The sequence below is a fragment of the Ornithorhynchus anatinus genome, chromosome 21 (genome assembly GCF_004115215.2).
Source record: "Ornithorhynchus anatinus isolate Pmale09 chromosome 21, mOrnAna1.pri.v4, whole genome shotgun sequence".
Classification (NCBI taxonomy): domain Eukaryota; kingdom Metazoa; phylum Chordata; class Mammalia; order Monotremata; family Ornithorhynchidae; genus Ornithorhynchus; species Ornithorhynchus anatinus.
The window spans coordinates 446,465-471,086 of record NC_041748.1 but is presented as its reverse complement, the minus strand read 5'-3'; the positions used below and the strand labels follow the sequence as shown (position 1 = coordinate 471,086).

At 66.8% G+C, this 24,622-nt stretch overlaps 1 protein-coding gene across 1 annotated transcript in view; it reads left to right on the top strand.

Annotated features, from left to right (window-relative positions):
* Positions 1–6,927: 6,927 nt before the first annotated feature.
* Positions 6,928–24,622, top strand: part of CPNE1 (copine 1) — a 28,312-nt gene continuing 10,617 nt past the window's right edge. Inside the window, exons 1-4 of the mRNA XM_029049109.2 lie at positions 6,928–6,960; positions 10,791–10,884; positions 12,825–13,202; positions 13,305–15,579. Of these exons, the coding sequence (XP_028904942.1) occupies positions 12,847–13,202; positions 13,305–15,579 (2,631 nt within the window). The 5' untranslated portion in view covers positions 6,928–6,960; positions 10,791–10,884; positions 12,825–12,846. The remainder of the gene's footprint in view (positions 6,961–10,790; positions 10,885–12,824; positions 13,203–13,304; positions 15,580–24,622) is intronic.

Here is a 24,622-nt window from a genome sequence, read left to right as displayed (position 1 = left end):
ACGCCGCTTCTCTCTATGTTACGAAAGGCTTCACGGCTGACATGCGCTCTCCCCGGTCCCGGCCCCTTAATTTGGCATCCAGCCTTCTTTAATTTATTTTCTCCTGAACCCTTCTGAGCCACCCTGACAAAGTCACCAGGTTAAACTGGCTTCCAATATCGTGATTTTTAATAATAATAATAATAATAATGTTGGTATTTGTTAAGCGCTTACTACGTGCCGAGCACTGTTCTAAGCGCTGGGGTAGACATAGGGGAATCAGGTCGTCCCACGTGGGGCTCACAGTCTTAATCCCCATTTTACAGATGAGGGAACTGAGGCCCAGAGAAGTTAAGTGACTTGCCCACAGTCACACAGCCGACAAGTGGCAGAGCTGGGATTTGAACTCATGAGCCCTGACTCCAAAGCCCGTGCTCTTTCCACTGAGCCAAGCTGCATTTTTGTAGAGCGATTTTATTCCCCCCACATAAGGTGAGACTTATTTTGGTTTTGTCCTCCCATCCCTCTGAGCCCGGGCAACGTCACCACCCTCCCTGTCTCCCGAGCCCTCGGCATTCTCCGCTCGCCTCTCCTTCAGCCCGTTCCCTGCCCACAACGAGCTTCCAGGCTGTATATTCACCCCACCCCGAGATCACTTATTTCCACTTCTTTATACTCCGCCGTTTCCTCTGTCGGTCTCCCCATCTAATTCATTCGTCCGGTCGGATTTAGGGAGCGTTTACTCTGTGCAGACCGTCGTACTAAGCACTTGGGAGAGCACGGTATAGCAACGTGCAGACACGTTCTCTGCCCACGAGAAGCTTACGGTTTAGAACCCGAGCTTAAAGCCTAGAGGATAATAATAAATGCGGTATTTAAGCGCTTAGCGTGGGGCAGGCGCCGTACAAAGAAAGCCCCAGGGCGGATACAAGCAGATCGGGATGGCGGCGGTCCCTGTCCCGCGTAGAACTCACAGTCGTCATCCCCATTTTACAGATGAGGTGACCGAGGCACAGAAAAGTGAAGTGACTTGCCCAAGATGACACAGCAGAGGTGGGGCTCACGGTCTTATTTTTCAGATGAGAGAACGATGTCCTCAGGCCCGGCGATTTGCCCAGGGTCACACGCAGACGAGCCGCGGAGCCGGGATGAGAAGCCGGGTCCTGAGCACTGAGGTCCAAGCGCTAAGCAGACGCGGCGGAGGATTCGAACCCATGGAGGCCTGTGCTCTATCCTCTAATCGAGTCAGAGGTGATAGAAAGTTGGAGGGGAACCGAACTCTGCCCTCGTACCGCCACTGGGGCAGTGGAGAAGAGCGGCCTCCCAGACCAAGGCCTGATGGCACGAGGGGTTGACGGAGAGGCCCGGCTGCACAGACCGATGCCTTGGAGCGTCGTGGGGCCGTCGCGAGGAGCGTGGCTCAGTGGAAAGAGCCCGGGCTCGGGAGTCACAGGTCACGGGTTCTAATCCCCGCTCCGCCGCTTGTCACCTCTGTGACAGGCAAGTCACTTCACTTCTCCGGGCCTCAGTGAACCTCATCTGTAAAATGGGGATGAAGACTGGGAGCCCTAGGGGGGACGACCTGATTACCTTCTATCTACCCCAGCGCTTAGAACAGGGCTTGGCACATTCATTCATTCAATAGTATTTATTGAGCGCTTACTGTGTGCAGAGCACTGGACTAAGCGCTTGGAATGGACAAATCGGTAACAGATAGAGACGGTCCCTGCCCTCTGATGGGCTTACAGTCTAATCGGGGGAGACAGACAAAAACAATAGAAATAAATAGAATCAAGGGGATGAACATCTCATTAAAACAATAGCAAATAAATAGAATCAAAGGGATGTACATCTCAACAAAATAAATAGGGTGATGAAAATATACACAGTTGGGCGGACGAGTACGGCGCTGAGGGGAGGGGAAGGGAGAGGGGGAGGAGCGGAGGGAAAGGGGGAAAAGAGGGTTTAGCTGCGGAGAGGTGAAGGGGGGGCGGTAGAGGGAGTAGAGGGAGAAGAGGAGCTCGGTCTGGGAAGGCCTCTCGGAGGAGGTGAGTTTTAAGTAGGGTTTCGAAGAGGGGAAGAGAATCGGTTCGGCGGAGGTGAGGAGGGAGGGCGTTCCGGGACCGCGGGAGGACGCGGCCCGGGGGTCGACGGCGGGATAGGCGAGAACGGGGGACGGCGAGGAGGTGGGCGGCGGAGGAGCGGAGCTTGCGGGGTGGGCGGTGGAAAGAGAGGAGGGAGGAGAGGTAGGAGGGGGCGCGGGGATGGACGGCCTCGAAGCCTAGAGTGAGAAGTTTTTGTTTCGTGCGGAGGTCGATAGGCAACCACTGGAGGTTTTTAAGGAGGGGAGTGACAGGCCCAGACCGTTTCTGCGGGAAGATGAGCCGGGCGGCGGAGTGAAGATTAGACCGGAGCGGGGAGAGACGGGAGGAAGGGAGATGGGAGAGAAGGCCGCCACGATAATCCAGCCGGGATATTATGGGAGCCCGTAACAGTACGATAGCCGTTGGGGTGGAGAGGGAAGGGCGGATCCTGGCGATATTCTAAAGGTGAGACCGGCAGGTTTTGGTGACGGATCGGATGTGTGGGGTGAACGAGAGAGCCGAGTCGAAGATGACACCGAGGTCGCGGGCCTGAGAGACGGGAAGGGTGGTCGTACCATCCACGGCGATAGGGAAGTCAAGAAGAGGACAGGGCTTGGGAGGGAAGACGAGCTCAGTTTGGGGCACATAGTAAGTGCCTGACAGGTACCGTCGTGATGATGCTGATGATAATGATTATTACTATTATTAACATCCCATAACTAGCCTACTGCTGTAGACACTGAGTCCCTTTCTGTTTCTGTGAGCCCGTCGTTGGGGAGGGATTGTCTCTATCCGTTGCCGAATTGTATATTCCAAGCACTTAGTCCAGTGCTCTGCACACAGAAAGCGCTCGATAAATACCACTGAATGAATGAGGGGGATCACGTTTGCCAACCGTGTTATAAAAGGTTCCCCCAGTTGCTTAGTACAGTGCTCCGCACACAGCTAGCACTCAATGAATATCGATGGATAGAAAATATAGAAAATATAGAAAATAGGGAAAATGCTTAGGTGTCGTGGAAAACGATGGTCCCCCCGGTGGGCCGGAATCAAGAAGACTGGAAGGACAACGGAAGGCCACGTTTTGTCAGGGTGGAAAGCCGCTGTGGTTCCACAGGTGGGGTGGCGAGGTGGGTTCTATTGAGCGGTCACCTCCTCCAGGTGGCCTTCTCCAGGAGGCCACGGGAAGCAGCGTGGCTCAGTGGAAAGAGCCTGGGCTTCGGAGTCAGAGGTCATGACCCTATTTATTTTGTTAATGAATTGTACATCGCCTTGATTCTATTTAGTCGCCATTGTTTTTACGAGATGTGCTTCCCCTCGACTCTATTTATTGCCATCGTTCTCGTCCGTCCGTCTCCCCCGATTAGACCGTAAGCCCGTCAAACGGCAGGGACCGTCTCTGTCTGTTGCCGACTTGTTCATCCCAAGCGCTTAGTACAGTGCTCTGCACATAGTAAGCGCTCAATAAATACTATTGAATGAATGAATGAATGAGTTCGACTCCCGGCTCTGCCGCTTGTCAGCTGTGTGACTGTGGGCAAGTCACTTCACTTCTTTGGGCCTCAGTCACCTCATCTGTAAAATGGGGATGAACTGTGAGCCTCATGTGGGTCAACCTGATGACCCTGTATCTACCCCAGCGCTTAGAACAGTGCTCTGCACATAGTAAGTGCTTAACAAATACCAACATTATTATTCCCAGACTGAGAATATTCCCTCTGCTCTTGCCCCTTCCCCTCCGCACCGTATCTGTCTCTCTTATTTATTACCCTATTTATTTTGTTAATGAGGTGTATATCTCCATGATTCTTTTTATCCTGATGATTTGTCTTTGTTTTGTCTTGTTTTGTTCTGTTTTGGCACATAGTAAGTTCTTAACAAATACCAACATTATTATTATTATTATTATTATTAGAAGCAAAGTGGCTCAGTGGAAAGAGCCCGGGCTTGGGAGTCAGAGGTCAGGGGTTCTAATCCCGGCCCTGCCGCTTGTCAGCTGGGTGACTTTGGGCAAGTCACTTCACTTGTCTGGGCCTCAGTTACCTCACCTGTAAAATGGGGATGAAGACTGTGAGCCCCACGTGGGACAACCTGATCACTCTGCATACCTCCCCCGAGCTTAGACCAGTGCTTTGCACGTAGTAAGCGCTTAATAAACGCCATCATTGTTATTAACATCCCATAACAAACCTACTGCTGTAGATTCTGTAGTCCCTTAATAGACTGTGAGCCCGTTATTGGGCAGGGATGGTCTCTATCGGTTGGCGAATTGCACATTCCAAGCGCTTAGTACATTGCCCTGCACATAGTAAGCGCTCAATAAATACTATAGAAAGAAAGAAAGAAAGAAAGAAAGAAAGAAAGAAAGAAAGAAAGAAAGAAAGAAAGAAAGAAAGAATGAATGAATGAATGAATGAATGAATGAATGAATGAATGAACGAACGAACGAATGAATGTTCCACGTTCGGCGCCCCCCAGCCTGCGCCCACACGTTTTGCGTCAAAAGGCCACGCCCATACGTTTACGTCACACAGACCACGCCCACACGTTCTGCGTCCCCCAGGTCACGCCCCACGTTGGCCTCACCCAGGCCACGCCCCCACGTCCTGCGCCTGCCAGGCCACGCCCACACGATGACGTCACACAGACCACGCCCACGCGTTCTGCGTCCCTCAGACGACGCCCATGCACGCCTGCGCATCCGAGGCCACGCCCCCACATTCTGCGTCATTCAGGCCCCGCCCCCACGTTCTCTCCTCCCTCCATTCATTCTTTCATTCATTCAATGGTAGTTTTGGAGCGCTTAGTGTGCGCACAACCCTGTGCGGAGCGCTCGGACTATCCAGCAATCCGGAGAGACAATCCCCGCCCACAGCGGGCTCACAATCGAGCAGGGGGAGGAGGTAGATATCCAAACAACTCAACGGGCATTCTTAGCAGCAATGGAGATGAATAGAATCGTAGATGGATATTCATTCAATAGTATTTATTAATAATGTTGGTATTTGCTAAGCGCTTACTCTGTGCAGAGCACTTTTCTAAGCGCTGGGGGAGATACAGGGTCATCAGGTTGTCCCACGTGAGGCTCGCAGTTAATCCCCATTTTCTAGATGAGGGAATTGAGGCACAGCAGCGTGGCTCAGTGGAAGAGCACAGGCTTTGGAGTCAGAGGTCATGAGTTCAAATCCCGCCTCTGCCCCTCGTCAGCTGTGTGACCGTGGGCAAGTCACTTCGCTTCTCTGGGCCTCAGTGACCTCCTCTGTAAAATGGGGATGAACTGTGGGCCTCACGTGGGACCACCTGATGACCCTGTAATAATAATAATGTTGGTATTTGTTAAGCGCTTACTCTGTGCAGAGCCCCGTTCTAAGCGCTGGGGGAGATCCAGGGCCATCAGGTGGTCCCACGGGAGGCTCACAGTTCATCCCCATTTTACAGATGAGGGAACCGAGGCCCAGAGAAGTGAAGTGACTTGCCCACACGCTTAGAACGGGGCTCTGCACAGAGTAAGCGCTTAGCAAATCCCAACACTTATTTTAAAGAGGCGTGAATAGGAAGGAATGGAATTACAGCAGGGTCCTTCAATTCGGTTGCCGCATTGTCCATTCCGAGCGCTCCGTCTGGTGCTCTGCACATAGTAAACGCTCAAGAAATACTTTTGAGTGAATGAATTTTTTGTTAACGAAATGTACATCACCCTGATCCTATTGATTTGCTATTGTTTTAATGAGATGTTCATCCCCTAGATTGTATTTATTGCCATTGTTCTTGTCTGTCCTTCTCCCCCAGTTAGACTGTAAGGCCGTCAGAGGGCAGGGGCGATTTATTCATTCATTCAATAGTATTTATTGAGCGCTTACTATGTGCAGGGCACTGGACTAAGCGCTTGGAATGGACACAGAGTAAGCGCTCAATAAATACTATTGAGCGTGGCTCAGTGGAAAGAGCACGGGCTTTGGAGTCAGGGCTCATGAGTTCGAATCCCAGCTCTGCCACTTGTCGGCTGTGTGACTGGGGGCGAGTCACTTCACTTCTCTGGGCCTCAGTTCCCTCATCTGTAAAATGGGGATTGACTGGGAGCCCCACGTGGGACAACCTGATTCCCCTATGTCTACCCCAGCGCTTAGAACAGTGCTCGGCACATAGTAAGCGCTTAACAAATACCAACATTATTATTATGATGAATGAATGAATGAATACATGAGTGGTGGAGGGCCTCCCTCCCCCCCCCCACGCCCTGTTCCCGCCAAAAGGCGCGGCCATTTTCCCCGCCCCCTCCATTGGCGGGCACCGCCCTCGCGGCGAGGCCCCGCCCATCAAACCATGACAACGCCCCCTGGCATGTGACCACGCCCCCTGTGACGTGCCTTCTCCCTCCAGAGGCGACGGCCACGCCCCCTATGACGTATCCCGCCCCGCCTGAGGCGTAAACCACGCCCCCTATGACGCGACCTCGCCCGTCCCGAGGCAGAAGCCACGCCCCCTATGACGCGTCTCTCCCCTCCCGAGGCGATGACCACGCCCCCTACGACGTGGTCCCGCCCCACCTGAGGCAGAAGCCACGCCCCCTACGACGCGCCTCGCCCCTCCTGGGCGACGACCACGCCCCCTGTGACGTGCCCCCCGCCCTCCCTGAGGGGACGACCACGCCCCCTACGGCGCGTCATCGCCCCTCCCGAGGCGACGGCCCCGCCCCCTCCGAGGCAGAAGCCCCGCCCCCTCCCCGGCGGAGCGCGGCGCCTCAGAGCGGGGCGGCCGCCATTTTGTGCAGCGCCTCGGCGGCGGCGGCGGCGGCGTCGGGGCGTCGGAGGCCGGGAGCCCGGTCGGGGTGGGGCCGGCGGCCTCGGGGCGGGGGGAGTCGGGGCCCGGGCCCGGGGGCCGTGCGGCTCTCTGCCCGGTAAGACTCCCGCGGCCCGGGGACGGACGAGGCAGGGAGGACCCCGGGGGGCTCCGTCCGTGTGTGAGGAGCGTGTGTGAGTGAGGAGCGGGAAGGGCCGGTCCCGGGGAGAGGAGGGGGCGGCCTCATCGTCCTCCCCGGGCTAGCGGGGGCGCGTCTGCGGCGCTCGGACGGGAGGCGCCCGGCCGGTCCTGCGGGGAGGCCCCGGGGCTGCCCACTTCCGGGGCGGCCGCGCCGCTGCCCACTTCCGGTGGGGGGCACGTGGCCGCCCAGGGGTGGCCGAGGGGCTGCAGCAATAAGCCTGCCCCCCCCCCCCCCCCCCCCGGACCCCCCGTCCGGGGCACGGATCCCACGGTCATCCCCGTGAAGCGGCGGGGCTCGGTGGAAAGAGCCCGGGCCGGGGAGTCAGAGGTCGTGGGTTCCAATCCCGCCTCGGCCACCGGGCGGCCGTGGATGAGTCCCTTCCGTGGGCCTCGGCGACCCCCTCCGCAAAAGACCGGGAGCCTCAAGGGGGACGACCCGGGGAACCCGTATCACCCCCCGGCGCCTCACACAGCGTGCGGCGCATCGCGCTTGGCGGATGCCGACGTCGTCATCATTCCCTCCCTCCACGGGCGCACCCCGCCACGCGGACCGGCGTCCTGCGTAGGAGCCGTCCTTCTCCCGCTCTTTCCGGCGGTGTCGCTTCCTTCGACGGCGGCGGCGTCGAACCCACCCCCCCCCCCCCCCCCCGGTCCGGCCGGGGGAGGGAAGGACCCGGACCGGCCGAAAAGGACCGACCCGACGTCGGGTTCGTCCCCGTCTGACGGGGCGGGGGCCGTGGGGCCGGCCCCCGTCTCCCCCCCGAGAGACTCGGGGGCGTCCCCGGCGACGCCGGGTCGGCGGAGGCGGTTTGGAAAGGAGCGCGTGTGTCGGAGGCGACCCTAGGGACGAGCTTTTTTCTCTAGGAGGATGTGGAGTCGTCGGGACGGTTGCAGGACGCGGCCTCGTGGCCGGTCGTCCCGGTCGACGCCGGGTCGGCGGAGGCGGTTTGGAAAGGAGCGCGTGTGTCGGACGTGAACCTAGGGACGGGCTTCTTTCTGTAGGAAGACGCGGAGTCGTCGGCACGCTCGCAGAACGGAGCGGGAGAGGCCTCGTGGCCGGTCGTCCCGGTGGACGCCGGGTCGGCGGAGGCGGTTTGGAAAGGAGCGCGTGTGTCGGAGTCGAACCGAGGAACGGGCTTTTTTTTATAGGAAGACGCGGGTCATCGGGACCGTTGCAGGACGGAGCGGGAGAGGCCTCGTGGCCGGTCGTCCCGGTGGACGCTGGCCCGGCGGAGGCCGTTTGGAAAGGAGCGTGTGTGTCGGAGGCCAACCGAGGGACGGGCTTTTTTCTGTAGGAAGACGCGAGGTCGCCGGGACCGTTGCAGGACGGAGCGGGAGAGGCCTCGTGGCCGGTGGTAACGGTGGCCGCGCTGTCCACCGCGGCGCCCTCCCCTCGCCTCCGCTTCCCACCCCCGCTGCGTTCAGAGCCGCCTGCCGGGACGGGGGCAGGTTGGGATTTCCGACCGGCGACGAGGGCAGGGTCTGCGTTCCGGGGTCTCCCCGTGGCGTTGGTGGACGGAGGTGCCGGGCAGAGGGGCCCGAAGATCGGTGTCGTGGCATGTGGGGGAGGTTTGCCTCGGCTCACCTACCCCGTGGAGCGTTGGAGGCGGCCCGGGGGGGGACTCGGGCGGAGAGAACGGCCGACCGTGGTCCGGCGGTCCTCCTCCCCGCCCTTCGGGAGACCCGGCGGGTCCCCGCCGGGCGTCCGGAAGACCGGGTCCCCTCCTCTCCGTCGTGTGTGTGGCGCTCCCTTCGGATTTTCCGGGCGTCCTGGCTCCCGACGGCCAGGGAGCGGGAGTCGGGGCCGTCGAATTAAGGTCCGGAGCGGCCGGGCCGAGTCGGGGGCTTATTGCCGCCGCGCCCCCCCCCCCCCCCCCCCCCCCCCGGAAGCCCTTTAAGGCGGTGTTTCAGGATGTCTGTGGTTCCCGTCGGCCCTCCTGGGGCGCGGGCGGGAGAGCGGGAAGATTTAGCTCGGAGACCCGCCGGGGGCCGAGGCCGGCCCGGCGGAGTCGCTGGCCCCGGAAGAGGTAGCGGGCGAGGCCCGTCCGAGATTGGTCGTTGAACTTCCTTTCGCCCCGGAGTTTGTTTCTTCTCTGTCCAAAGGCCTCCGGGACCCTTTGCGGAATCGCCGCCCCCCTCCGGTTCGCTCTCTCGGACGCTTGGCGGAGGCGCCCCGGAGATGGTCCGCTTTCCCTCGGGCCGCTTGGGAAGGGGACGTGGCGGGAAGGGGTCTCCGGGGCTCGCCGAGGCCCGGACCGGCCGAGGTGGGGCCTCTGGGTCGGTTTTGTCGCGGCGGCTCGGCCTCGGGGAGGCTCGGCCCGGCGGCGGCTCGGCCCCCGCGGTCCCGCGGCCGGCGGCCGAGCGGAGGCCGGTCTCGCCGCGGTTGGGTCTCGTGGCGGTTTGCCTCGGCTTGCGAGTGTCTCTCCGTCTCATTCTCCCTTTCTCCTGGCGAGCGCTACCCTGTGGGGGCTCCCTTCCTTCCTTCCTTCCTTCCTTCCTTCCTTCCTTCCTTCCTTCCTTCCTTCCTTCCTCGCTTCCGTTAGGGCTCTGCCGGCCGGGCCGCCCCGCGGAGGAGCGCGGCCTCGGCCGGGAGGTCCGCGGCTTCCTCTCCGCCGGTCTTCCTTCGGGGAGCTCCGGGCCGGGATCTGGGGGGGGCTCTTCTCCTCGGGGACCGGGGCCGGGGCCCGCGGCCGGAGTCGGACGTGGCTCCGCGGCCGGCGGCGCGAGCCGTCCGGGCTCTGGCTCTCTCCCGGCCGGCGTGGGAGCGGCGGGGAGGCGCCCGGGGCCCGCCGCTCTGGGGTTCGGGCGAGGTCTCGGCCCGGGAAGGCTCTCGGTCCTCCGGCCCACCCGGGCGGGGGTCGTCGGAGTCCTAGGTCTTTCCTCTTCTCTGCCGGGTCCGTCTTTCTCACGGCCCCTCGATGCCCAGTGGACGAACGGTGGTGTTGCGCGGGCATCGAGGGCGCCGCCGACGTGCGGGGACCGGGCCGGGAGGAGAGCGGCACCGGTCAGTAGTGTCGTCTGGGCAGGGAGCGGCATCGGTCGGTGGTTCGTCTGGGCCGGGAGCGGCGTCTGTCGGTGGTGTCGTCCGGGCAGGGAGCGGCTTTGGTCGATGGTGGTTGCCCGGGGACGGAGTGGCCTCGGCCGGTGGTGTCGTCCGGGCACGGCTTTGGTCGGCGATGCTTGCCCCGGCGGGGAGCGACACCGGCCGGCGGCGGCGTCCGGGGAGGGAGAAGGCCCCGGCCGGTGGTGAGGTTCGGACAGGGAGCGGCGTCGGCCGGTTAGGGAGCGGCGGCGTCTGGGCAGGGAGCGGCCTCGGCCGGCGGTGTGGTCCCGGCAGGGAGCGGGGTCGGCCCGCGGCCCGGCCCCAGCGGTTGTCGCCAAGGGACGGCGGGCGGTTGTCGCGGGGTCCGCCCGTCCGGGTCGGCCCGGGGTCCCTCCGGAGCGGGGGCGGGCCGAGGTCGGAGTCGCTCGGCGTGGGGAAGCGGGTTTGTCTCCGGGGGGGGGCCTTGGAGCGGGCTGGGGGTCGGTCGGCCCTAGATCTCCCGGGGTGCTCGGCGCGGGGCCGGAGGGCGGGGCGGGAGGGCGGGCGGCGGCGGCCCGGAGGCGCCTTCCTCGTTGGGTTTGTTGGGCGGGGGGCCCGGCGCCCCCCCCGGGCCCCTCCCGCGCCCCCACGGCCGGCGGCCCGGCGCGGTTCGTCCGCCGTCTGTGCCCTCATTGATTTTTGCCTCCGTTTATTCTTTATTGCAGTCCTAAAGGTTGGTTTTAATTGGTTGCCCACAGGATTGCCTTGGCCTCTGCTTCTTGTTAAGAACGTTGATTGGTTCGGCTGTGGTTGCCTCAGGTAAGCGCCTCTGATCCGCCGGGTCGTTCGCGGACCCCTCCGAACCCCGGGCCCGGCAGCCAAGAGGCCGGCGCCCCGGCGGGGGCGCGGGCGGGGGGGGGCGGGCGGCGGGACGGCGGGCGCGGCCCCCTGCCCCCCGCGCCCGGGGGTCCCTCGCTGTTTTCCGAGGCGGCGGACTCGTTCGGCGGCCGGGGCGGGCGGCCGGCTTTCCCGAGCCGAGCCCGGAGCGGGCGCGGGGCCCGGCAGGCGACCCCTGGTGACGAGGGGGCTGGGGTCGATGCGGCGCCTACTGCGCGCCGGGCACTGCCCCGACGACCCCACGGGCGAGACCCGGTCCCCGCCTCCCCGGAAGCCCTCTTCCCCTCGCCCCGGGACCGGGCGGCCCGCCGGGAGGAGATCCCGTAGCGGGTCCGTCGTTCCCGAGGTGGCTCTGCCCTCTGGGGCCTCTGGGTCTTGGAGGATTCGGGGCGGGGGGTGGGCGACGATGGGGTCCCGCAGAGCCCCCGGAAGAGGCGGCTCCCCGGGCCGGGGCGAGGCCAGGAGAAATGGGAAGCTGGGCCTGTGGGAACGGCCGGCCGGCCCGAATCCGGGGAGGAGGAGGAGGAAGTGGGAGCGCCACTCGGGCGTTCCTCTAATCCAACCTTTTCACCGGACCTCGCCTGTCTCCGGGCGGAGGCCCGGACCCCCCGGCCCCCGGCCCCCGGCCCCGACCGACCCTCGAGGCGTCTTCTGAAAGAAGGGCATCGGGAGCCCCGGAGGGTTGGCCTCGGTCGGATATTTTGTAGCCCTTATAGAGAGCGCCCACCCTCCCGTCCGTTCGCTCCCTTTCTCCCTCCATTTTTCCATCCTCTTCCCTCCCCCGTCTTCCCTGGTGCGTGTGAGCGTGCGTGGGAGAGAGAGAGAGAATCCGTCGGTCCCCGTGAAAGAGCGAGAGCGCACCGGCGGTCGTCGCCCGGCACGCGGCCGGCCGGCCAAGCTCCGGAAAGGGAATCGGACCGTTCCTTGGGGGAGGAGCCGGGGCCGGCCCGGAGGCCCGAGGAGGTCCCGGCGACCCCGCCGGTCCCGGCTCCCGCACCGGGAGGACGAGCCGTTTAAAAAGCGCCTCCGGGTCCCGGGGGTCTCCCCGGGGGCCGGAGAGCCGGCCGGGTTTGGGCTCCGTTTGTCTCGGGCTCCTCGGGTCTCCCTCGGCGTTCAGAACGGCGCCCGGCACACGGCGCGCGCTCGGCGACCACCACGGGCACCGGCGGCGTTAGGGTCGGGAGCGTCGGCGTGGCGCCCGGCCCGGGGGGGGGGGGCCGGGGTCCCGCCCGCCCCCTTCCCCGGGCCCCCGGACGGCCGCGGGGTCCCGTCCGGGAGAGGCCGGCGGGCGGTCCGCCCCCGGAGGGGACCGACCGCGATGCCGGGGTGGGGGGAGATCCAGGGGGCGGGCGGGCGTCGCGACCGACTCCCGTCAGACCGGCGGCGGTGTAGAACCGCTCGACTCGGCTCGGGGGCCCTCGGCCCGGATGGCTGCCTGGCTCCCGTTTTCGAGGATCCCACGCCGTCCCACCGGGGGCCGTCACCCCTTCGCTCGGGAGAGATAGCCCCCGGCGCGGTGGGCGCGCCCCCTCTCCCGCCCCGGGCCCCGTGCCTTTTTCCGCTTTGAAAACCGCCCCGCTGCCCCTAGCGAGTGGAAGGTGGAGGCCGAGAGGGAGCCCCGCCGGGGAGGCGCGACGGAGTCGGCGTGTGCGCGTGTGCACGTGAAGTTGCGAGCGTGGGTCCCAGCGATCTTCCGGGGCCGAGAGACGAGGCCGGGGGCCGGTCCTCGGGCCCGGGGTGCCCCCCCCCCCCCGCCCCCCCCCGCGACCCCCGCCCCTCGGCCGTGCGCCGGACCGCCCCCGCCCCCAACGCCCCCCGTCCCCCCTCGGTCTGACTTAGCGGTTCCCTCTTGTCGCCCGCAGGTGCGCGTGGTTCCCGGGCAGCATGGCGGTGGTGATCCGCCTGCAGGGCCTCCCCATGGTGGCAGGGACCATGGACATCCGCCACTTCTTCTCTGGACTGACCATCCCCGACGGGGGCGTGCACATTGTGGGGGGCGAACTGGGCGAGGCCTTCATCGTCTTCGCCACGGACGAGGACGCCCGGCTGGGCATGACGCGCACGGGCGGGGCCATCAAGGGCTCCAAGACCACCCTGCTGCTCAGCAGCAAGACGGAAATGCAGACCATGATCGAGCTGAGCCGCCGGCGCTTTGAGACGGCCGGCCTGGACCTGCCCCCGCCGGGGGCCGCCCGCCCGGGCCCGCCCGCCGGCGCGGGGGCGGGCGGCAGGGTGGGCCTGGCGGGGCCGGTGGTGGGGGCCGCCGGGCCCGAGGGCCCCAAGGGCCTCCCGCCCGCCTTCGCGGCGCCGGGGCTGGGGGGCGGCGGGGGCGGCGGCCCCCCGCCCGCCTCGGCCTCGGCCGTCGCCGCCCCGGCCCCCTCCTCCTCGGCCTCCTCGTCGTCGTCCGTGTCGTCGTCCTCCTCGTCGTCCTTCGGCGGCGGCGGCGGGGGCGGGGGCGGCGGCGGCGGCGGCGGGGTCGGGGGCGGCGCCTCCTTCGGCGCCGGGGGCGGGGCGGCCCTGGCGGGCACGGCCTCCCCCATGAGCGCGGTGCCCCCGCCTCCGATCCCGCCCCCGATCCCGGCGCTGCCCGCCCTGCCCGCCCTGCCCTCCATCCCCCCGATCCCGGTGCCGCCCCCGGTGCCCGCCCTGCCGCCGGTGCCCCCGGGGCCCCCCATCCCGCCGGGGCCCCCCGGGCCGCCGCTGGCGCCCCTGCCGCCCCTGGCGGGCCTGCCGCCCCTGAACCCCCCGCCGGGGGCGCCGCTGCCCTCGGGGGTGAACGGGTCCGGCGCCGGGCTGGGCCTGGGCGGCGGGCTGAACCCGCTCTTCCTCGGGGGGCCCCTGACCCCCGGGGCCCCGCTGCCGCTGGCCTCCCCGGGGGCGGCCAAGCCCCCGGCGGTCAACCCGGACGAGCTGTACGTCAGCGTCCACGGCATGCCCTTCTCGGCGGCCGAGGCGGACGTGCGCGACTTCTTCCACGGGCTGCGGGTGGAGGCCGTGCGCCTGCTCAAGGACCACCTGGGCCGGCACAACGGGCACGGGCTGGTGCGGTTCCTGGCCCCGCAGGACGCCTTCGCCGCCCTGAAGCGCAACCGCATGCTGATGATCCAGCGCTACGTGGAGGTGGGCCCGGCCACCGAGCGCCAGTGGGCGGCGGCCGGCCACGCGGCCTTCCGGCCGGGCCCCCCGCGGCCGCCCCCGCCGGGGCCCCCGCCCCCGCCCCCGCCGGGCCTGGCCCGGGCCAAGTCGCCCGGCGGGGGGCCCCGGCGGTCCCGCTCGCGCTCGCCGCACCGGCCGGGCTTCTGCGTCTACCTGAAGGGGCTGCCGTTCGAGGCGGAGAACAAGCACGTGATCGACTTCTTCAAGAAGCTGGACCTGGTGGAGGACAGCATCTACATCGCCTACGGGCCCAGCGGCAAGGCCACCGGCGAGGGCTTCGTCGAGTTCCGCGCCGAGGCGGACTACAAGGCCGCCCTGGGCCGCCACAAGCAGTACATGGGCAGCCGCTTCATCCAGGTGCACCCCATCAGCAAGCAGGGCATGCTGGACAAGATCGACGCCCTGCGCAAGCGGCTGCAGGCCGGCCCGCCGGGGCCCGACCCCCGCCCGGCCCCGCCGGGCCCCGCCCCGGCCCCGCCGGGCCCCGCCCCCAAGCTCTGCGCCCACCTCTCCAACCTGCCCTTCGACGTCACCAAGCCGGACGTCCTGCAGTTCCTGGAGGGGCTGCCCGCCGACGAGGCGGCCGTGCGCATCCTGGTGGACGGCGGCGGCCGGGGCCTGGGCCAGGCCCTGGTCCAGTTCAAGTCGGCCGAGGACGCCCAGAAGGCCGGCCGGCTGCACCGGAAGAAGCTGCACGGGCGCGAGGCCTCGCTGGCCGTCATCTCGCTGGACGACATGCGCGAGCTGGAGAAGAACCCGCCGGGCCCGGGCAAGAAGCCGCCCAAGCTGGCGGGCGGGCCCGGCGAGGAGCCGGCCTTCCTGCCCGGGGGCCCCAAGGGGGCCGGCAACGGCCCCCCCTTCGCCTTCCCCGGCGGCTTCGCGGGGGCCGGCGCCTTCGGCCCCCCGCTGCCGCCCCCCGGCCTCGGGCCGGGCTTCGGGGACGGCCGGCTGGGCCTGCCGGCGGCCGGGGCCGCCGGCGGCCTCCCCGGGCTGCCGGCCGCCGAGGCGCCCGGCTTCGGGGCCGGCCCCGCCCACCTGGGCGGGCCCGCGCCCTTCGGCGCCGGGCCCCAGAACTTCGGCAACGGCCCCGGCGGCCTGACGGTGCCCGCCGGCGGCTTCGCCGGGGGCCCGCCGGGCCTGGGCGGCGTGGCCGGGGGCCCCCCGGGCTTCGGGCCCGGGGCGGCCCTCCACCTGGGCGGGCCCCCCGGCTTCGGCTCCGGCCCCGGCAAGCCCGGCCCCACCGTCATCAAGGTGCAGAACATGCCCTTCACCGTGTCCGTGGACGAGATCCTGGACTTCTTCTACGGCTACCAGGTCATCCCGGGCTCCGTGTGCCTCAAGTACAACGAGAAGGGCATGCCCACCGGGGAGGCCATGGTGGCCTTCGAGTCGCGCGACGAGGCCATGGCCGCCGTGGTCGACCTCAACGACCGGCCCATCGGCTCCAGGAAGGTCAAACTGGTGCTGGGGTAGCCGCCGCCGGCCCCCCCCCCGCCCCCCCGGGGGGCCCTCCCCCACCCGGGCGCCGAGACCCCTCCCCCCGGGCCGCCGCCGGCGGAGACGTCTGCGGCGGGTCCGGGGGGGCGGCCGGGGCCGGGCGGGGGCCCGGGCGCTCCCCGCGGGGCGTCGGCCTCCGAGGCGTCGGCCGGGGCCGGCGGGGGGGTGGCGCGGGGCGGGGCGGGACGGGGAAGGGCCGGCCGAGAGAGGGCGGGCCGGAGAGAGGGGCAGAGACACGCGGGGGCCCGGTGGCTCGGTTCGGATTTGTTTCGGAGCCGGACGGACCCCGCTCCGTTCTGGGCCCGGGCCGCGTCCGGTGCTTTCGTTCTCCTCTGCCTCCGAATAAAGTCTCTCGACCTCCCCTCCGGGGCCGACGGCGGGCGGCCGGCTCGGGTTGGGGGCGGAGGGGCGCTTGGGGCCCCCGTGTACCCCCCTCCGCCCCCCCCCCCCGCCCGGAGGCTGGCCGCCCCGCTCCGTCCGCCCGCGCCGCCCGCACCCTCTGGAGGAACGGTTTCCGTTCGGGGCCCGGCCGGGGAGGCCGGCGGGCGAGAGCCGGGGGCCCGGGGCGGGCCCGGGGGCGGGGGGGGAGGTGTGCGACTAGCCCCTCCCCCCTCCCGAAGCCACGGTGCACCCGGGTCCCGTCCGCCCGCGGGTCCCCCTCTCCTCCCGAAACAGTTTCGAGGTCACGCCCGGGGGCCGTCGACCTCCCTGGATGGCCGTTTTTCCGGCCGGGTGCCAGAGGTGGATTCTCCTCCTCCTCCTCCTCCTCTTTTTCTTTCTCTTCCTCCTCCTCCTCCTCTTTTTCATCCCGTTGGTTTCCTCTCCTTTTTTCCAAGAGCGGTGTTTGGGGGCTGCTTGCTTCTCTCTCTTTCTCTCTCTTTCTCTCTCTCTCTCTCTCTCTCTCCTTCTCTCCCCCCACCCCCCCGCCCAACCCCTTTCTGTCCATCTCATTCCAACACCCGTAGTTGTCGCTGCCGCCCAGGGTAGATGAAAAGTGCCGACGGGGGAGATCCCACGTCCGTTGTTAGCGGAATTAAATGACGCCCGCAGAGAAGGGGGCCGGGGCCCGGTGGGCCGGAAACGTTCCGTCGCGAGGTCGGGCGGCATCCCGGCCGGCCGTTTCCGGCGGTGGAAATCGTCATTAAATCGAATCGCTCCGCCCCTCCGGAATGTGATTTTTTTTTTGTGTGTGTGTGTGTACGAGTCCGTGCTCGAGTGCCCGAGACTGTTCCCATCGGGTGCCTCGCGTTCTCTCCGGATCGGGAGCGGGGGGAGGCCGGGAGGGTCTCCCCGAAACCCCTCTACGGTCTGTTCCGTGCAACTGCCGAAACTCCCGGGGCCCGTGGATTTCCCAGCGATGGAGATTTTTGTTCGGAAATAAGTTCGCCCTCCTCTCCCGACACCTCCCCCCACCCCTTCCCCCACCCCCTCCCGGTGAATTCCAACCGGAAGCTCTGTACCGTGTAAAGGACCCTTGTAAAGTCGGAAAGCTGTGTGCTCCTGTAAAGACGATCACGTTCTTTTCAAACCTCTCTGTGTTGATGGATCATTTCTCGAGGGTCGGGCGTTGGGGGTCTCGCGGAAACCGGGCCGCGGGCCCCCCGGCCTCGGAAGGGGCCGGGGGAGACGTCGGGGGCCGGCGCCTCGCCGCGTGAGCGAGGCGGGTCTCGTGGGGGCGTGGGGTTTCCCGGGCCCGAGTACGGCGTTGTGGCGGGGGCGGGGCCGCTCCCGCCGACGGTGATGGCGGCGGCGATGATGATGATGATGATGATGATGATGATGATGATGGCTGGTTTTTTCGATGGGCGCCAACCCCGAGCCTGGCACCGGGGGCGGGTACGGGGGCAGTGAGATGGGAGAGGGTCCGCGGCCCACGCGGAGCTCACCGCCATCCGGCCGGGGGAGGGACGACGGGCCACGGGTCCCCGTTTGACGGAGAAGTCGAGCGACTTGCCCGAGGTCACGCAGACGCCCGGGGAAGGAGCGGGAATAGCGGGGGGGGGTCCCGATCCCGGGCTGTCTCCACAAGGCCTCGCTGCCCACCGCCCCCCTCGAGCCACGCGGCCCGGTTCCTTGTGGAAGAGGGGCCGCGGACGGGGCGGGGAGGAGGCCGAAGCCGGCACCGCCCCGCCCTCTCGGGGAGCCCGGTCCGGTGCGCGTAGGCCGCACGCGGCCCCGACGGTCGTTACCGTGCCGGGGGCGTGGGAGGTGACGGTCGGATCGGACGCGGCCTCCGGCCCACGCGGGGCTCCCTGTCCTTAGGGGAGGGGGAAAGGTAGCCGGCCCTCATTTTCCTCACGCGGAAACCGAGGCCCGGGAAACCACGGTCGGCGCCGGGGGCGGGGAGACGGGACGATCGGGTCGGACGCGGTCCCCGTCCCTCACGGGGGGTCACGGTCCCGGGAGGAGGGAGAACGGGTATCGGATCCCCGTTTGCCCGGTGAGGGGACTGTGGCCCGGAGGAGTTAGGCGGCTCGTCCCAAGTCACCCAGCAGGTGAGTGGCGGAGTTGGGATCGGAACCCAGGTCCTCCGGCTGCCAGGCCCGCCCGTCGGTCGGTGGCGTTCGTCGCGTGCTTTTGCTGCGTGCGGGGCAGTCGGGAGAGCGCCGGGGAGCAGGCGGATGCGGGGCCCGCCCAGTGCGGGGGGTGGGTTCGGGCCGCCCGGTCCTCCGGGGCGGCGCTCGCGGCGGGCAGGGCCGCCTCGGTCATCCGGGTTGTTCGGTGGAAGGCTTGGGTTCCGAGACGCGATTCAGTAAAATCGCTCCCCCGGACGCCCGACCGCTGACGCTCCCCGCTGCTTTGATTGGCCCCAGGTAACTGCACTGCCGGCCGGGGGCGCTGGGCCGGGGGATGCCCGGGGGGCCGCCCCGCGCCCACCCCCCCCCCCAGCTTCCTCCTGTTGGCGGGCGGGGGGAGGGGCCGGAGGTCCGGGCTCGGACAGTGCCAAGTTGCCGGGCAACTTCCAACTGTGAAGACTTGAGAGACAATCCGATGCCCCCGTCTCTCCCCCGGCGCTTCGAACAGTGCTCCGCACCTAGTAAGCGCTTAACAAATACCGACGTTAATGCTTACGATGACTGAGAAGCCGCGGGGCTCAGTGGAAAGAGCCCGGGCTTGGGAGTGGGAGGTCGTGGGTTCGGATCCCGGCTCCGCCACCCGGCAGCCGCGTGACCGTGGGCGAGTCGCTTAACCTCTCTGTGCCGCGGTGACCTCATCCGTAAAATGGGGATGAAGACCGTGAGCCTCACACGGGACAACCCGATGACCCCGTATCCACCCCGGTGCTTAGAACAGTGCTGTGCACGTAGTAAGCGCTTAACGAATACCAACATTATTATCTGCAAAATGGGGATTGACCGTGAGCCTCGCGGGGGCCAACCCGATGACCCCGTATCTTTCCCAGCGCTTAGAGCAGTGCTCTGCACGTAGTAAGCGCTTAACAGGCACCAACGTTATTACCATCGACCCCACCTGGGGCCCCGGCCAGGTCCCCCCGTAGACGGGCGGTGCCCTGGCCTAGGGAGGGGGGCTTTCCGGTTGCCCGGCGTCCCCCGGGACCGGGGCTGGGATCTCCTGGGGGGGGGGGGGCCGTCCGCCCGCGGGGCTGACCCGCTGACCGTCCGTCCGTCCTCTCGTCCGTCTGTCTCTCTGCCCGCCGCTCTGGATTTTTGCGTGTTAGACTGGCTTGGGGCCCGCGACCGACCGTTGGGACCGTTGGCGTGCGAGCCCGTCAAGTCGGTTGAAGTTATCGAGCGCTTCCGGTGTGCGGAGCGCTGTGCCGAGTGCTCGGGACAGTACAGTATCACGATAGAATAGACGCATTCCCCCGCCCGCCGTGAGCTCCCGGTCCAGAGGGGGAGACGGACGCTAACGGAAGTAAATAAATCACCGCTGCGCACGTATACGCCGTGGGGCCCGGAGCGGGGATGAATCAAGGGAGCGAGTCGGGGCGACGCGGAAGGGTTGGGAGGAGGGGAAGGCGAGGCTTAGGGATGGATTTTTGGAAATGTGCCTCCGGTAAGTGTTTGAAGCCGGGGAGGGTAATTGGCGCGTGTTAGGAGGGAGGGCGTTCCAGGCCGGAGGCCGGACGGGGGCCGGAGGCCGTCGGGGAGCTAGACAGGCTGGAGGTGTAGCGAGAAGCTTGGCGTTATTCATTCAGTAGTATTTATCGAGCGCTTACTGGGTGCAGCGCGCCGTACTTAGCGCTTGGAAGGTACAGTTGGGCGAGAGAGAGACCGTCCCCGCCTCGCGACGGGTTCGCGGTCTAAACGGGGGAGGCGGACGGCGAAGCAGGACAGAGCCAAATGAAAGCGAGACGTCGTCGTCAAGATACATAGAATCAAGGAGCTAAACACCTCGTTACCGAAATCAATAGGGAAATAGATAATATATATGAACGAGCACAGTGCTGAGGGGAGAGGAGTGGGCGGGCTGGGGTTGGAAGAGGAGAGCGGCGAGGTGAGGTAAGGAGGGAGCGAGGAAGCTGATGGAGGAGTTTCTGTTTAATAATAATAACGATAATAATATTGTTGGCATTTGTTAAGCGCTCACTGCGTGCCAAGCACCGTTCCAAGCGCTGGGATAGATACAAGGTCGTCAGGACGTCCCACGTCGGGCTCACAGTCTCCATCCCCATTTTACAGATGAGGGATGTCGGTAGCCGTTAAGCGCTCGCTACGTGCCGAGCGCCGTTCTAAGCTCTGGGGGAGATACGGGGTCGTCGGGTCGTCCCACGCGAGGCTCACAGCCTCCATCCCCGTTTTAGAGGAGGTCACCGAGGCACAGAGACGTGAAGCGACTCGCCCACAGTCACAGAGCTGACGAGTGGCGGAGCCGGGCTCGGGACCCACGACCTCCGACTCCTAAGCCCGGGCTCTTCCCACTGAGCCACGCCGCCTCCCGTTTGATGCGGAGATCTGTGGGTGAGATCGCCTCTCTGGCTGTGCGGCCGCCTGTCGGGGCGGCCGCCGCACTGGCCGAGCCTCGGCGGGACGTCTGGCCGCAGGGTGCCGGGGTCGGGGGCGCTTGCTTGGTACGTGTCCGGACCCCGCATCCCTTCCCGGGCCCGTCCGGGAGGTCGGCCGGAGACGGCATCGCCGGGCTCCTAGGGGTCGGCCCCCCTCGGCGTCCGCCGGTCGCCGGCCCTGATGGAGGCCGAGGGAGAGGCCCGCCCCGGAGATGCCGTCTAGGAGACGGGCGGCGTGCCGGGGGCAGCGGGAGATGAGCTTCGGCCCGCCGGCCGGGTGGTTTTACGGTTGGGCCCGTTAAGCGCTCACCGCGTGCCCAGCGCTGTTCCGAGCGCTGGGCTAGATGCGGGTTGATCGGGTTGGAAAAGGTCCCTGTCGCCCGGGGGGACCCAGGCTCTTAATCCCCGCTTTACGGTCGAGGTAGCCGGCCGAGAAACGAAGCGACTTGTCCGAGGGTCTCGCGGCAGACCTGTGGCGGGGCTGGGATCAGAACCCGCTTCCTTCTGCCTCCCAGGCCCGCGTCCTGTCCACTCAGCCTCGCTGCTGCTTAAAGCCCCGGGAGATGTCCGTCCGTCCCGCCGGAGGGCCCCGCGGTCCCACGCCCGGCCGAACGTCGAAAACCCCGCCCGGGGCGGTGCCGGGCTCTGCCGAGCCCGCGCCGAACGCTAGGGAAAGCACAGCTGAACCCCGAGATCCTTTCCCTCCCCCGCGGGAGCCGGCACTGCGATAGGGGTTGGGGGACCCCACCCCGATCGTCCCAGAGTGGGCCGGCCTCCGTCTCGGGGGGGGGATCCCGGAGCCGCAACCCGGGACTCGGGGGGGTCCAGGGCCCGTCCCTCCGGGGCCGGGGGGGGGCCCTCGGCAGCCCGAGGGGACTGGTGGGCTGGGGTTGGGTCGTCATTTCCCTGATTTCCCTCCGCCGTCTCCGGTGGCCGCCTCTAAGGCCGATGGGCCGTGGGGGTCCTGGCTGACGAGGCCCCCGGCCCTCGAGGACTCCTTCCCGCCCCTCCCCCAGGGCGCCTGGAACGGACAATTCAGCAACTTGCAGACCATCCCCGTGACGCTCGGACTCCTCCCTGCCCTTCGGCGAGGGCTTCCCTGGGAGAGCCGAGGGAGGGTCCTCGCCCGTACCGGGGGCCCGACCGGCCCCCTGCCGAAGGACCGGTCCAGCGCGCCCCTCGGTAGCCACGGCTCGCGGGTAGCCGCCCGCGGCGAGTTGTCGGCCGGGTGCCGGGCGCGGGACCGAGCGTTCGGGAAGAGGGCCGGAGAGGCGAACGACGCGTCCCCCCCGCCCGCCGGGAGCTCGCCGCTCCGAGCGGGGAGGCGGACGTAGAAGTCGCTGCGGACGGAAGGCCGGGAATAAATCACCGCAGGCGCGATGGGGTAAAGGTCTACGTAGGTGCTCTCTCGGGGAGGGTAGAAGTAGGTACGCGAAGGCGGGGGGCGGCTGACGGGGCCTAGGTATCTTGCGGTGCGGGAATCCTTCGGAGGGAGCCCGTTGGAGGAGGTGGGCTTTCAGGAGGGGTCCGGGCGGGGGAGGCGGTCCCGCGGTCAGGTCCCGACGCGGGGAGCGGGAGGGAGGGAGGGAGGCTCCGGGCCCGGAGGAAAGCACCGGGGAAGGGCTGGAGGCCGGAGGGCCGGCTAGAAGGCGAGCCGGGGGGGGGGAACGGAGCCAGCGGGCGGGGCCCGGGAGCCAACGGGGAGACTTTGCGCGGCGCCGAGGGGCACGGGGAGCCGCCAGAGGGACGTGGGCCGGGCGACGGTCGGGGAAGATGACCCGAGCGGCGGCGGGGCCGAGTGTGGATCGGGGGGAGAGGGGCCGGAGGCGGGGAGACGGGCGAGGAGGCCGGGGCGCCAGTCGGGCCGAGGTCCCGCACGCGGTGAGCACGGAGTGGACAGCACTGATGGACAGCCGTGGCGGGGGTCTGGCAGCAGCCTCGGGGCGGGGCCGAAGCTGGCAGTTGTGCGGGAAGGAAGGGCGGAGTTATTCTTCTGCTTTATTAGTACCAGTAATGGCGGTGTTTCCGAAACGCTCGGTATGCGCCGGGCACTGTACTAAGCGGTGGGGTGGATAGATACAGACGGGGCTGGGCCCAGTCCCCGTCCCACGGGGCTCACAGTCTTCAGCCCCCGCTGTACAGACGAGGTAACCGAGGCACAGAAAAGTGAAGCGATTTGGTCAGGGTCACTGGGCAGACGAGCGGCGGAGCCGGGACTAGAACCCCCGTCCTTCTGACGGCCGGGGCCGCTGGCCCACTTGGGGATTGTGCCACCGGAGTCCGTAAAGACCGCCCCCGCCCCCCCCAGCCCTCGCTCCCCCCCCCAAAAGCCCTGGGGTCACCGCCCTGAGCGTTCCCTGTCTCGCCGTGCCCCCATCCGAGGAGCGTGGAAGCAGAAAAAGCAGCGCGGCTCAGTGGCGAGAGCCCGGGCTTAGGAGTCAGAGGTCACGGGTTCTAATCCCGGCTCCTCCACCTGTCAGCCGGGTGACTTGGGGCAAGTGGCTTGACTTTTCGGTGCCTCCGTGACCTCATCCGGAAAACGGGGATGAAGACTGTGAGCCCCACGTGGGACGACCTGATTAAATCTTGTACCTACCCAAGCGCTTAGGACAGCGCTCGGAACGTGCCGGGCGCTCAACAGTATCGTATTATCTAATCGCGTTGGCCGTTAGGCCCATCTGGGTCAGCGCCGGGACCTCTGCGGGTGTGGAGATTTCACGGCCCGTTCGTCCCGGGCCACTCGGGAGTAGGTAAAACAAATTGGGGTGTTTGTTAAGCGCTCACCGTGTGCAGAGCACTGTTCTAAGCGCTGGGGATAGAAGGCGATCGGGTTGTCCCACGTGGGGCTCACCGTTGTAACCCCCCTTTCCCGGACGAGGTCACTGAGGCCCAGAGAAGTGAAGCGACCTGCCCAAAGTCGCCCGGCTGGCAAGGGACGGAGCCGGGATTAGAACCCACGACCTCTGACTCCCAAGCCCGGGCTCTTGCCGCTGAGCCACGCTGCCCCTCCCCACCTGTCAGGGGGGCCGCTTCACCGTCGCCGTGCGCACACGGTCCCGGGGCCCCGTGCGCTTTCGCCCGTGGAGGTCAGCGCTCGGCCTCCAGGCTGCCTCCCGTGAGTGAGGACGGTCCGATGGCGTGTTTTGGACCCATCGTCAGGAGGGCTGATCCTCTGGAGAAGACGCTAATGCTAGGAAAAGCCCGGGGAAAGCGCGGAGGAGGCAGCTAGGTGGCTAGAGACCGTAGCGGTGAGAACGGAAGAACCGTTAGGGTGCGGATGGTGGCGGAGGACGGGACGTTCTGGAGAAAATACGCCCCTAGAGTCGCTGTGAACCGGGAAAGACTCGACGGCCCTCGGTCTCTATAAGAATGCGTTAAGCGCTCGCTGCGTGCCCGGCGCTGTCCTGTGACGGTCGGGCTCGCTGGGAGCGGGGAACGCGTCTGTTTCTTGTTACGTCGTTCCCGTCCCGTCCCCGTCCCCCCCCCCCCCCAGCGCTTGGTACGGTCCTTTGCCCGCGGCGCTCAATAAATACGATGCATTGATCGATCGCCGCCGGATCGATGGATCGCCACCGCGGAGGACTCCCTCCGATCCCCCGCCTCCCGGTCCTTCTTGGTTCGTCACCGGCCCACCGGTGGGGTCCGTTGTCGTATCGTACTCTCCCCGGCGCTTGGTACAGTGCTCTGCGCGCAGCACTCACTAAATACGCTTGAATGAATGAATCGGTTCACGGACCTGCGAAAACCACAGTCCTTCGGAGGGGGACACCGGCCACGTTTTGTTGACCGTTGGGTGACGCCCCCTCCTCTCCACCCCACCCGCCCCATCTTGCGTCCTAGGGAGCCCCCCGGCCTGAGTCGGTCGGCTGACGGGCGGACGGGGGGGCAGGTGGAGGGGTCCGGCCGTCCCTTTGGTTCCGAAGCCGCGGGGCTCCCCTCGAGGGTTAGGTGACTGATGGGGGCAGCCGGGGGGGGGGTGGCTCGGTCTCCCCTCCATTCCTCGCTTCTCCCCAACCCCCGGCCCGCCCACCGACACCAGCC